Genomic DNA, 13,866 nt, shown 5'->3' on the forward strand with positions numbered 1-13,866 from the left:
TTTACCCAGTGAACAGCTGAAATAAATACTTAAGTATTTGTATAGAAGTTAAAAATATAAATAAATAACATTTTAATAACAAAGACCACATAATGAAAGAAGTTGTAGTTTGCAAACTGCATGTCCGCTTTGGTTTAAATTTTGAGTCTACGTAATTTGTTCGTTGTCATCAGGATGTGTCATCACTGACTAATTTGGCAGCACTTACTGATGAAACACTCGGCTCATTTGAGTGAACAGAGACATCCGCTGACAAACGGCACATACTGCACGTCGGCTGGACTCATGATAATCCATAACTTCTTCTTTAAAGTCTAATTGTCATTTTTTTGTCTATTTTTCACTCTGCTTAGTTATTCATATGCCATATGTACAATCCAAACCACAAAATAAATAAAAATACATCAAAATATATAGTATTAAAATACTAATTTTTATACTCATTTATAGAAACAGTTCTGCTTATTTAGAGGAAAACATCAGAGTCTTTCTTAATTTTTATCTTAAATATCCAGCTGACCACCTCTGAAACCCCTATCTAAATTGCACAAGGGAAAGGGAATGGTTACATTTGTTTAAGGTACACATGTAACCTGTGAAATGTGAAGCATGTTATACTGGGTATCCCCTCTGCCTGTTACATGTAGATGTAGATCAGATGATGTATTTGTTGTCCAGGTCTCTTTCCCATCTACGACAGATATGTTTTTATTTTTTTATATTTGGTCTACATAATGGTGAGAGAATTACATCACATAACAACTGTTTCACAACCTTAACTCAACTAAATGCTGCAAGTAGTAGAAAAAACTGAGAATAAAACTGAAACACTGAGTTTATTGCAGTTTAAATGTATACACCATGGCTAGATTAATCATGAAAAGTCAAAAATAGCCTACCTACATATTTGGAAATAACATTTACTTATTGCCCTGTTGTACCTGTTTTTATAGACTCAGCAATGACTGGTTTAGTACAATGTTACAATAACAAATAAAGAGGATGTGTAGCATTTAGTGTCAGTGCACCAGTGCAGTCACCTCACCCTTTCCTTGCAACATGAATTATGATGAAAACAAAACAAACAAACATTAGAGGCCCTGTTTTAGAGCCAGTGTTTCGTTTGTCTGTTCTGGGCTACTGTAGAAAGAGAGTGGATCAACATGGTGGAGTCCATGGAAGAAGACCCGCAGCATCTGTAGATAGATAAAAGGTCTTATTTCTTTCCACTTATGCACTAATAAAAACATATTTTAAAGTCAACATAAAGTCTGCCATAATAAGTGAATAGTAAATACAGCCCTAAATCTTACACACTGAACCTTTAAGGCCTTATTGTGAACATTGGTGCTGCCAAACATATTATTATGCTGCACAGTGACCAGTGAGCCTTTTAGGGGCCTCAGAGAAGTGTCTTACTTTAATCATTTTATTCAAATCAAACTGCATGTATCAATGTATTTATTCATTTATGCAGATGGGATCAAAGCCACATAAATCTTGTTGTTGTTGTCAAATGCAGAATAAATCCATGTCCATGTTGCAGATTACCAGAAACAGCAGTGCACATTAGGGTTAAAGGAGACCTTGACTCCACTGAAAGCTGTTTGTAGGCCTGGTGTGTGTGTGTGTGTGTGTGTGTGTGTGTGTGTGTGTGTGGTGTGGGGGGTGCTATGTCCTGGCATGTGACGATGGAGGAGGAGATGTGGGGAGTGAGTGAGTGAGTGAGTGAGGCAAAGCAAAGCAAAGCAAAGCAAAGCTAGGAGCAACAAGGAGAGTCGGGGAGGGATTATCAGTTAACTGTGCTTATCTCCATGTGATATGGTGACGAACAAAAAAGTGTCCCAACTTGCTTTTTCCTTTTTTTTTTGTTTTCTCGGCGGCGTTTTGTCAGCTCGCTCGCTCACATGAAGGCCTGAGCCTTAATCTTTAAGTTTATGTTAGCGGTCTGACGTTAGCTCCCGCTGCTAGCTGCTGCTGCTGCTGACTTCAGACAACTTGTCAACAGCCGATCGATCCTGGACCGGGGGATTTTTGAAGGGGTTTCTGCCACTTGTGTCATTTTGAGCCTGTTGGCACGCTTCTCACAAGCGTAAACATCAACCAAGCGGCACTATTTGGGAGAGGTAAGCTACCAAAAGGCACGACGGGCTGACGTTATTTAAAGGCACTCACGGGAATGTGGGTCAGCCGCGCTAACGGCTAGTCAACACTCAAGGTTAGTAGCTAACTAGTTAGCCGACACTCCTCGACGGCTTACCGGCTGGTTAAAGCCAACTCAGACGTCTCATACATGTGTCGTTTCAAGTACAGAAGGTTCAAGTGTCTTTAAGTTGGCTGTCCTGTTGTGTGTTAAATGTTTATATCCAGGAACGGTGCTGTCAGTGACTGTTTTAATTCACAGTCAATGTTAGCGGTTATTTCCGAGAACCAGTGTGACAGGTTGGCCGCTGGTCGACAAGTCCTAACAGTCCTGCTTAATGTCGAGTCTTTTCTGATTTATTTCACTCCGAAACCTTATGAAAACCTAAGTTTACACTTAATCCCACTTTTTGGCTATCTCCTTATAGCAGAAATCACTGTGAAAACATCGCTATTAAGCTGGGGATGTTTGTCAGAGCGCTGTTAGCTGCATACATGGGCGGATTAATCCACTAGGGGGCCGCGGGGCAAATATGTAACCCCCCCCCACTCCAACTCACTCACCCACCCACCCCCAAAGCCCTCTCCCCTACCGCCTCCAACCAGCGATCAACACTGCTCAATGTTGATAGTGCATGCACCCTGTCCCCTTAAAGCAGTCACCAAGTACACTGTGCACCCTACCATGGGACGAGGCAAACAATAATACAGATGTCTCCCAGCTCCAGGAGAGATAAGTTTACTTTTTAAAGATAGTGGAGGACACAGTGAGATGTTTAGGACACTATAAAGAAACTGTGAATGGCTTAGGAAACTTGTAGTAATTTTAGCCTTACAGACAGATACTTTGACAGGAAATTGGTAAGTAGTAGTGAGCGATGTAAACATGTCTACAGTCAGATATTTGCCACAATGAGATGGTTACACTTTGGTAGCTGTCATATAAACATCTGTGTGTGTGTCTGTCAGACCATTGTGGTCATGTTCCTAATCAATGAGCTTGTTACATCAGCCATAAATGAGCACTAACCCAACTGCTTCTTATAATGGTTTCATTGATTAAAGTTCCTCTGTCACTATGACAGATTCCCATAAATCGGACGTTCGACTGGTCTGATCACATCACCGGCTGCCGCAGCGTGACATCCGGCTGCGGTGTTTGGATCTGTTTGAACTTGGCCGCATGTTGCAGCAGTAAAACAAAGTTTTAAAAAAAAGTTTGTTTTTTTGCTTTAATCCATGTAGGTTTCTCCATGATTATATACGTATTAATATCAGGATATAAAATAACATGCAATAACAGATTTTATGCATCTCTTTTAATAAGTTGTTGCGAGTCCGTCTTCAGTCAAAACTGGGGCGTTCGGTGTTTCTTAATGGTCTGGGGCCCCTGCTTGTCTGTTCCGCTTGCCTAGAGGGGTAATCCAGGCATGTCTACACAGTGTGTGTATATCATGTCATAAGCCTATTACTATCAAGGACATTCCCTGGCTGCTTAAACACAACAACAACTAGTAGTGGACTGACTCAGACACCTAAGTAAACACGCTGTCAAAGATTAGTTCATGCGCTCACGACTATACTAAGACGTAAAGCTACATATGCGTGCTTACATGAAAACCGACATTTTCAGTGACGTGTCATGACAAGCTTTACACTCAATTTGGCTAGTGGTCACTGGAGTTATGGGATTGTTAACCACGCATATGCTGGATCTAGTAGCAATGTAGATGATTTGTGGACATTTGAGGCCTCTTGATAATGATCTGGTGGTCATTCTTGCTCTGTATTTTAAATGCTTATATTCTTCCATAGTGGGGCTATGATGGCAACGTGACAGGAGGGGAGCCGCTGAGTCAGCTTCAACAGGAACCATGGAACGGTTTCAACAAACTGCTACAGAGCAGCACGACAGGGTGAACGGCTACTGCGAGCCCAAATCCCCCCAGGACACGGCCGATGTCAGGTGGACGGCACTGGAGGGAGAGTCCGGAGGTTCAGACAGCTGCGGGGGGACAAGCGTGTCGGAGCTGACGGACCTGCAGGAGTTGAAGGCAAGGGAAAGTGAGGACGAGGAGGAGAAGGAGGAGAAGGAGGAGAAGGAGGAGAAGGAGGTGGTTACTGCCTCTAAAGGCTTGAGAGGGGACCATAAGAAAAAAGAGAAAGAGAGTTTGGATCAGGAGAACAGCAAACAGAACAGCAGTGCAGCATCCAGCTACACGGGTAACACTTTTAATTCAAAATCCTTGAAGCGTGACATATTTAGATGACAGGTAATTGTTGAGCTTTAATATCCATGCGTTTTTCTTTTATGCAGACCTGTCACAAACCTCGTCGCCGTCGCTGTCAGAACAGCTGCGTCTGGGCCGAGAGGACAGCACAGGAGCTGGGATCAGCGTGGAGTGTAAGGTCTGCGGGGACAAGGCCTCTGGATTCCACTATGGCGTGCATGCCTGTGAGGGCTGTAAGGTAATACATGTGTCACAGCAGTATAGCAAAATAAAATTACAAAGTTCAGTCACCATCATTTTGTGCTGTCTCACATGAGTTACTGAACCTGTTGCGTTGTTGCTCACTCAGGGTTTTTTCCGGCGAACCGTGCGGATGAAACTGGAATATGATCGCTGTGAGCGTTCCTGCAAGATTCAGAAGAAGAATCGCAACAAGTGCCAATATTGTCGCTTCCAGAAGTGCCTGTCTTTGGGAATGTCCCACGACGGTGAGAGAGGAACATATTTTTGCAAATTAACTCCATAAATCAAGGCCATGTTGTCTTCTTACAAATCTAAATTTGAATTGAAATGAAACTTTTTTTATTGTGATTACCTGTTTGTTTTGGAGGCAGAGGAATTGATTTTCCAGCTCAGATTTGTAACTAATTGGTAAATAAATATGTTTGTGCACACTGTTTATTGACAAGATTACATTTTTCTGTAGTCTCATGTCATTTTGAAACACACAGTTTCTCCAGTATCATTGCGATGATGGCAAAGTCTTGACAAAGTGATTTCCCCCTGAAATTTTAAGACACAGCAAGTGTGTGTTTGTGTGTGTTTGCTCAGCGATCCGATACGGACGTATGCCTGAGGCGGAGAGGAAGAAGCTGGTGGCGGGTCTGCTTGCAGAGGAACTGAACCATGGCAAGCCGGGGGGCTCAGACCTGAAGACCTTGGCCAAACAAGTCAACACAGCCTACCTGAAGAATCTCAGTATGACCAAGAAGAGGGCCCGCAGCATCCTGACAGGCAAAACCAGCAGCACATCGGTATGTTACAGTTTTAGGGCACGTCATCTGACCTGGTCGACGTGGTTTTACACCTCAGTTTGTTTTGAAACTAAAGGGTATCCGTGATCAATATAATGTTGTCAGGGAAATCTGACTCAGACCTGTAACTGCTTGTTGCTTGAAATGCTATCTAATTTTGAAATTTAATAATTAACAATAATATTGTTATACTGTAGATCGTGAATTATTGTTAGTCTAACTTATTCTGGTTTAGAGTCTCATCTTAAAAATATATAAGAGACCACAAACTGTTTATATATAATCCAATCTTGTGTTTTATGCTAATTCTCAATATCTTGCACTTCACAAATCTAATACCGGGAAGTTCTTTTCAAGTCTTTGGAATTCATAAGAATTTGTTTTTTGTCCTCCTCTTAGCCGTTTGTGATCTATGACGTGGACACACTCTGGAAGGCAGAAAGTGGTTTGGTATGGAGCCAGTTAGTTCCAGGTGCACCCCTGACCAAGGAGATTGGGGTCCATGTTTTCTACCGCTGCCAATGCACCACGGTGGAGACTGTGCGAGAGCTCACAGAGTTTGCCAAGTGCATTCCAGGGTTTGTGGACCTCTTCCTTAATGACCAGGTGAGTCACTGTCTACTCAGTGTGTCGTACAGCAAGATGATTTGTACATGGCCGGCTTAGTTCAGGCACTAATAGACACTTGTTTGTGTACTTTCTGCAGGTGACTTTGCTGAAGTATGGCGTGCATGAGGCTATATTTGCCATGTTGCCCTCTCTCATGAACAAAGACGGGCTGTTGGTCGCCAATGGTAAAGGCTTTGTGACCAGGGAGTTCCTGCGCAGCTTAAGAAAACCCTTCAGTGAGATCATGGAGCCCAAGTTTGAGTTTGCTGTCAAGTTTAACGCTCTGGAGCTCGACGACAGTGACCTGGCCTTGTTTGTTGCTGCCATTATTCTCTGTGGAGGTGAGACTGAAGGGTTTATTAGTGAATTGTCAAGAATGTCCGATTTGCTTGTTGTCGTTGTTTTTATCTGTATTTGTGTGTCTGACTTGTAGCAGACACTGTCACTGCTATTTGTACCACTAAGAAGTTTTTACAGGGAAACTGTAAATGTCAAAGACATTAATAATCATCTTTTAATTGGTTAATCTATTTAAATGAACCTATAATATAAATCTGAATTAAAATTAAACCTTTGTGAAACATGCTAAACATGTAATTTTTACAACTAGTGAAACTAAATTTTCATACTCTGGTATGTATGATGGTATTAGATTGTGTACTATTGAAACATCCTAAAAAAAAAACGTAAACTTTACTCAGAAACTCTGCTTGTTTGCTCAAACTCTGCCTCCTTCTTCTTTTCCCAGATCGTCCTGGGCTAATGAACGTGAAGCAGGTGGAGCAGAGTCAGGACAGCATCCTTCAAGCTCTGGACCTCCATCTTCAAGCAAACCACTCTGACTCAGTCTACCTCTTCCCCAAACTGCTGCAGAAGATGGCCGACCTCCGTCAGTTGGTTACCGAGAACGTTCACCTTGTCCAAAAGATCAAAAAGACTGAGTCGGAGACCTCGCTCCACCCTCTACTACAGGAGATCTACAAAGACATGTATTAGTATTCTCCAGCACAGACTGTTTTAGCAATACTGTTACAGACTGAAATTTACATTTATAATGATACACTGCATACAGTACAAGCACTGTTCCACGTACAGGCATGGATTTTAACATGCAGATGAGGCAAGGTCAACGTGGTAGGGCTAACACAATCAGTAAAGTCTTCTCAATGTCAGCATTACCCTCAGCACAGTGGTGTGAGTGTGTGTGTACATGTGTGTGTGCATGTGTGTGTGAGAGATGAGCATCTGGAATCATTTGCTGCAAGTCCTAGTTTCCCACAGCGGTCACCTGACAGAGAGAGAATGATATGTTTTCTAACCGAGGCTGCTCCGATTACATTCGAATAGCAAAACTGACCCCAGAGCAGCGTCTAGAGAGAGAGCTTCTCCTCACGTGTGAAGGAAAAGTATTTCATGTTCTTACACCGATGGCATAGTTGAAGTCGAAAAGAGCCGTAAAGTTTGCACTGTGCAAGAGTTTCTTATAAAGCCAATGTCTTTGGTCGAGTGACTTGTTCACAGACTTTTGGTAAAGCTGAAGATGCACAAATTGTTTTTTGTTTTGTTTAAATCTTCATTGTCATCGTCATCATCACCATCGTCATCATCAGTGACTGCTACTTTGCCATTTGGTTTATAGCACACAAACTGGGCTGGCTCCAGCAGTGTAGAGCTCTCTCAAAAGCAGCTGTCTGTGCAATACCATTTCCATTTGTCAATAAACGTGGACATCCAAGATATATAGATTTTGTCTTAAAGCCATCTACCTAAGTGGTAACTAATGGACTATGCTGCACAGATTTGTTTCTGAAGCTGACACTATAAACACATGACCCATTGAAGTACAAGGGACCGCATGTTTTTATTGTTTTTCTTTAGTTTGACATGCAAAATGATCATGAACTTGCCATTTTAAGGGTTTCTTAGTTTATTCTTTGTAATTATGTTACTAATTATTTGTAATTTTTGATCATATTTGTAAGGGCAAAACATGAATTATCATCTCGTTGTATGTATCAAGTATGTGTTGTCTTTCGTATTTCATTTTTTTTCTCTCCTGCCTATTTTAGTCGAGGTTGTACCAAATATATCATCGAGCATACCAACAACAAACTTTTCCTTGATGAGGAATTTGGATTTCAAACGCCTTAGCAGGATTTACCTAAAAACCAGCATACTGTATCATGATGTCATCATTGGGATTAGAAATTAACATCCATCATCTGGTATCATGGGTCGTTTCTGTGTTCACCCGAGGTATAACCACAGTCCTAGATTACTATCCTTTTTGTGTACGATCTGATTTGTCTTTTGTTTGTTTTTTTAGCCAGGATTCACACATTTCCAACTGTTTCCCCCTCCGTACTCTGTAGGACCTCTTTTGTTTTCACTGTTCTTCTGAATGGACTTCAGTTTGTCAGCACTGGTGCACACAGTCCACGTTCAGAAGTCTCCTCTTGTGCTCTTACTCTGTCTTGATCCCTATCTACCTCTAATGTATGATCTGTGACATTATTCCACTGTCTCATCTAATCTCTGACTTTTTTTTCCTTTTTTTAAAAATTGTTTTTGCCTTAATTTTCTGCTATTGGTACACATAGCAAAAATGTGTTATTATTATTAGAGGCTGAGGCTGATGTGCAGTGTGCCAAGATAGCAAAAGAGGGTGTGTGTGGATGGATAAAACAAGAAAGTACACCAAAAAAAAAGTTGATGTAAGCTACCTCTATGCCTGTGTAAGTGATGGATTGACTTGAATTAATTTTGTCCTTATAGTCCCATGTAACCTATCTGCAGATCTAGTTTAGATACATCTCACTTATAAAAATTTATTAGAAATATTAAATGATTTTTCTCCATTTATTATTATTATTATGAGGCTCATACACATGCCTGCAGTTTATTAACATAAACAATTAAACTTTGGACAAATTAATGGATAAATGAGAAATCAGAGTACGTAACGTAACAAACGTGAAACGTCACGTTTCTATTGGTTGGTTGCTAGGTTAATTAGTAAAAGGAACCGGCTGTCAACTATTTAGATAGTGAGATGGAGGGTGCTTGGCGGCAAGCTCAAAACACACGGAGGATGGACTCGGCCCGTAGTGGAAGTATCTGTAGGTAAGAGGCTGCCTGTAGGTTGTATACGAAGCCTGAATAACTGGACACGTTGTAGGGAAGTAGTTGGTGTAATACCGAGAAAAACGTTACAGAGTTAGTGACACCGAGAGTTGGTGTTAACTTTCAAATGCTGAGCTGCGTTCCTTTGCGGACGTTAAGCCGAGAAAGTGCAATTTTGGCATCTTTTTTTTTTAAGAATGTCATTATTTTAAATAAAAGCACACAACGTTGCTTTCTTTGTTTTTTTTATTTTATTTTATTTTATTTTTTAACGGGTGGTTGACTTTTATGAGAAGGGTGGTATACTGTGAAGCTGTGTGAATAAGTAGTTGGATATGTGTGAAGACTAACGTTAACGTTGAAACGCTGTTGTTAGGTCAGTTATTTGTAACGGTAACTCTCTGTGTATCTTAGTAACGCTCAGTGTGAAACTCAACGGGTCTGGCTAACGAGCTAGCTCCGGTTAGCTGAAGTTGGTAACTTTCACACAGCAGCTTTGAGTCTCGGCTTTCCGACGGCATGTAAACACAATATTTGAGCAGCACCCTACGTCAAAGTTTAATACCTTTGCCACTGTCCTGCTTGAAACACTCTGTTGTTTAGCGTTAAATCAGTCACCCTGTTTTTGTTTTGTTTTAAATAGTATCACGTTCAATAAGGAAACTCCGCTGTAACTTAAACTAATCTGGACGTGGCTAACTAGCTAGCTTCAGTTGGCAGCAGCTGGAAGCCTCGTTTTCCGACAACACGTAAACGCAACAGTTGAGCAGTTGATGGACCTTCGTGTATGTGGGAAAAGTAGCTACAAGTTTCATTAGATATTTCTGCCAGGTGTTCAGTGGCATTTAAAAGTAAAGCACGGTGTCTCTTTTTGTTTTTTGTTACCAGTTCTGTGCTTTGTTTACGCATGTGTTTAAATAACACACACCTTGATCCTGTCTTGGACCTAATTGCCTATCTAGACATAAAATTAAGACTTGTGCCTTGACTCTCATTCCTATGTCACCTGGGACCTTGAAGCAGAAGTTTTGGTTTGGTTATCTTCCTGGTTTAAAAAAAAAAAAAAAAACAATTTAAAAATAAAATACTGATGCATAAGGCAGGCAGCTTTTGTCTTGTCTCACACTTTGAATACAGCACACAGCAGAAATAAACATGTTTACAACCTGGTTCAAAAATCTTTTTTTGGTCTCTAACTAATTTCACCGTTCATGACATAGGTGACGTCACACACATGCTGTCCATTCTTCATACTGGCATTGGTTATGTCTAATGTATTGACTGGACCTGGCCATAGCAATGTAACACAGCTCTGGTCAAAATGTGTAATTTCTAAAAGTTAGTTACCATACAGATACCTGAAAGACATTGCTTATCAAGGCCTGTCACTCGACGCAGAGTTGTCCACAAACCTGAAACAGCTCTGGTTATAATGCCACATGGTGAATTATTCTCTTTTCGTTACAGGTGTTTCATAAATGGCTCTTGCAGATTTGGTCCAAGGTGTAACTATCGACATGAATGGCCAGGTACATCCCAGATATGTAGGTACTTTCAGAAAGGTGGATGCTGGTATGGTGAACGCTGCAGGTAAGTGTTTTTATTCCCCCACAAAAGTTGTATGTGAATGCATGAAAGAGAGGATGACCTGCAAACACATTTCCACAGCTCACTGTATGCTTTCCACCACTAGATATCTCCATGTCCTTCAACCTGAAGCTGACGCAGCTGTTGCAGGTAGAAGAAGTTCAGTACCAACAGTCTCATCCTCCAGTGTGGCTTACGCTCCACCCGACAGAAGAGGGTCAGAGCCTGCTCTTCTGCAGGCTGAGGCGATGTCCAGGCGTGAATGCAGCAGATCACAGTTTGTGGTTAATGTCTCGAATCCTCAACACAACACAGGGCGCCTGGCAGCAGATATTGCTGAGGAACAATCACAAGGTATTGGATTTTTTTTCATGGGTGAAACTGTTGTGGTCTGCATTTCTCCATGCTTTATTTTATTACTTTTTTTTTTTTTCTTTTGCAGACACCGACGCTGATCTCACTGCTTCTTGGGAATCGTCACAGAGCTCAGAAGTTGCTCAAGCGTATGCATGTGATGGAAGAAATGAGCAGGTTTGCTTAATTTTAAGTGTGACCCTTCCAGACGACATTTTATTGCCTCAAGCAAAGTAGAACTCAGGAGGTTTATACTGATTGCAAAGTTTATGTCCAGGAGACTTCTTCCAATGAGACAATAGAGGACGGTGCTACTGCTGGTGCAGTGGCGGCCTCTGGTATTCAGGGGAAAGCAGAGGAAATGGAGTCCTTCCTTCAGAGTAAAGATGTGACCTGTGGGATCTGCATGGACAAGGTGTATGAAAAGCCGGACCCACGAAACCAACTTTTTGGAATCTTGCCAAACTGTAATCACCCCTTCTGTTTACAATGCATCATGACCTGGAGGAAAACAAAAGACCTCGGGCCGGAGGTGGTAAAGTAGGTTGCAGCAATATTTGAATATTTAACTCCATCTGACGGAGTGCCATTACAGGTTTGACTTGACGTCACTGTCCAATGATTATTACTCAGGAGCTGCCCACAGTGCAGAGTGAGGTCTGCCTTCTACGTGCCTTACAAATACTGGGTTGAAGGACCGGCAAAGGAAAGCTTAATTGCTGCCTTCAAGGAGAAATTCAGGTATGGGGCTCCCTGCTGGAGGTCTAGTGATAGAGGTCTGGTGATGAGCTTTTCTGAAACTATTAAATGTCCCCATCAATGCAGTTTAAAATAATCTTTGTACTTCAAGAAGATATACTTTATTAATCCCTCGATGGGGAAATTCTTTTCACTCTATTTTATTTTTTACATGCATTTTAACCCGGAGACACACACACATGCAGTACAAGGGCATAGACATGGAAATGTGGAGAGCAGTTGACCAGTGCCTTGCTCAAGGCCACCTCAGCAAGTCCCTATGGACTTGGCTTCTCCAGGCAATTTTTTTAAAACTGCCTGGAGATGGAAGTCTACCCCTATTTTGCATTTGTTGGGTAAATAGTCCTGTACATAGTTTTTCAACCGTCCTTTGTCAAGTCAGGTGGGTCCTATTGTCATTTCAGCCATATAAACCGTGCACAGTGAAACGACAATGTTTCACCAAGGACCGAGGTGCTACATGAAACAAAACATAGATTGATAGAAACTTAATTGATCCTGAGAGAAAGCATAAGACACAGTAAACATGCATTAGACCTAGAAAGAAACTTGAATTTTAAATTAAACCTGTGCAAAGATACCAATTAAATGCATCAAGTAAAATAGAAATATTTAAAAATAACAAATGGATAAAAACTGTTAAATTGGACTGAAAGGGGGGGGGAAAATGAGTCAGTGTTGTGATATTCAGAGTTTCTGTGAAACGCATCTGGCAATATGTATCATATTGCTACCAAAATAATATTCAGTTTCCAGAACTAAAAGGATCAAAGTTCAGGTTGGTGAAAATTAAAAAATAGCTTAACAGCTGATGCTGAATTCTTGTAATTTGTTTGAGAACTTGTGCCGCTGACCCCCTCCTCCTGTTTCTCTACAGTAAGAAAAGATGCAGTTATTATACACGATACAGACGCTGCCCCTTCAAAACGGAGTGCCTTTATCGGCATGACAAACATGCACGTCGCGGGTCATTTCCGGTAAATATAATGTTCTCTATAATTGTGTGTGTGTTGTGTTCTTCCCTTACACTTTGTTTCTCCCTCCACAGTACGATGAAGACGAATACGATGGTGTAGATCTGCTTAATCTTTTCATAGCCATGACCCTTCTCGGCGGTGACGATGACGACGACGATGACTATGACTTGGACTTTCCTTTTTACCTGTCTGAGGCGTATGGTTTCTGAGCCTTTTTGTTCTTTGTCAGTGCCTGGAACCACTGAACGGGGTCTTGCTTAGAAAAATTGGCCCCAGAAGAACACATGGCTGCATTTTTGTCCCTTCTGTCTTCATTGGATCAGTTTCGAAACACCATCTTGAGTTGCCGTGCTCAAGATCGGGGATATCAACTGTGCGCCATGGATTGCCCAGTGTGTTTTTTTAATAAGACTACAGCAGGTCATTTTACTGACCACCACTCCTTCCACCAGAGAGGAACTAACCTGTGAAATCATCTGCTACAGTCTGTTTGGAAATATGCACAATTGGCTCTCCATGGCACATGGTTTGTTGCCCCTGCTATTGATGTAAGCATCCCAGTATAGGACAAATCTAAATCTAATGATTTTGTGGTTATCTGTGGCCTTTAGTTTGAATTTATGTCACTGTAGTGTGGCCATTGTAATTCAAACATGTAGCAGATTAATTTTCCCTCAATTCTGACTTCTGTCCTAGCAATTTGCACCATTTCAATATATTTTTAAAGTGTTGTGTGGATGGTAGTTTTAATTGTCTATAGTTAAAAAGATACTGTACCCCTTCCCCTTTATTGCAAATGTCCAATTTATGAAATTTCCCATTTCTGATAATACATGCCTGAAGCGATAGCCGTGAAAAGCCTTTTCCTAGTTTTGGATGCAAAAACATGTTAAGATTTTATTTCTTTTAAACAAGTTGTACTTGTACACAGAAAATAAAACATTGCTTCACACTTTGTCTCACTGAAAAGGTGTGTCGTGCTTTTGATTGACCCATTTACAGTTTAAATGGGTAAAATAGGGGCTGGAGTTTGTTTTTTGGCTTGAACCA

The 13,866-nt window shown here is 41.2% G+C and overlaps 1 protein-coding gene across 3 annotated transcripts; it reads left to right on the forward strand.

The window, feature by feature from the left end:
* The first annotated feature begins 1,661 nt into the window (after positions 1-1,661).
* Positions 1,662-10,936, forward strand: ppardb (peroxisome proliferator-activated receptor delta b). Of its 3 annotated transcripts, none has more exons than XM_010748458.3 (10): positions 1,662-2,218; positions 3,958-4,365; positions 4,460-4,611; positions 4,723-4,861; positions 5,205-5,407; positions 5,807-6,013; positions 6,114-6,357; positions 6,765-9,139; positions 10,607-10,729; positions 10,833-10,936. In XM_010748458.3, the coding sequence occupies exons 2-8, from the start codon at positions 4,017-4,019 to the stop codon at positions 7,010-7,012; spliced, it is 1,542 nt and encodes a 513-aa protein (XP_010746760.3). In that variant the 5' UTR covers positions 1,662-2,218; positions 3,958-4,016; the 3' UTR covers positions 7,013-9,139; positions 10,607-10,729; positions 10,833-10,936.
* The last annotated feature ends 2,930 nt before the right edge of the window (positions 10,937-13,866 follow it).

The sequence above is a fragment of the Larimichthys crocea genome, chromosome XV (assembly GCF_000972845.2).
Source record: "Larimichthys crocea isolate SSNF chromosome XV, L_crocea_2.0, whole genome shotgun sequence".
Lineage (NCBI taxonomy): Eukaryota > Metazoa > Chordata > Actinopteri > Sciaenidae > Larimichthys > Larimichthys crocea.

What these genes read in the sequence shown, in the direction of transcription:
- ppardb (XM_010748458.3), top strand. Translation starts at nt 4,017, where the DNA reads ATGGAACGGTTTCAACAAACTGCTACAGAGCAGCACGACAGGGTGAAC. An exon ending in TGCAGCATCCAGCTACACGG is followed by an intron (nt 4,366 to 4,459) that starts GTAACACTTTTA and finishes TCTTTTATGCAG; the next exon opens with ACCTGTCACAAACCTCGTCG. An exon ending in ACCTCTTCCTTAATGACCAG is followed by an intron (nt 6,014 to 6,113) that starts GTGAGTCACTGT and finishes TACTTTCTGCAG; the next exon opens with GTGACTTTGCTGAAGTATGG.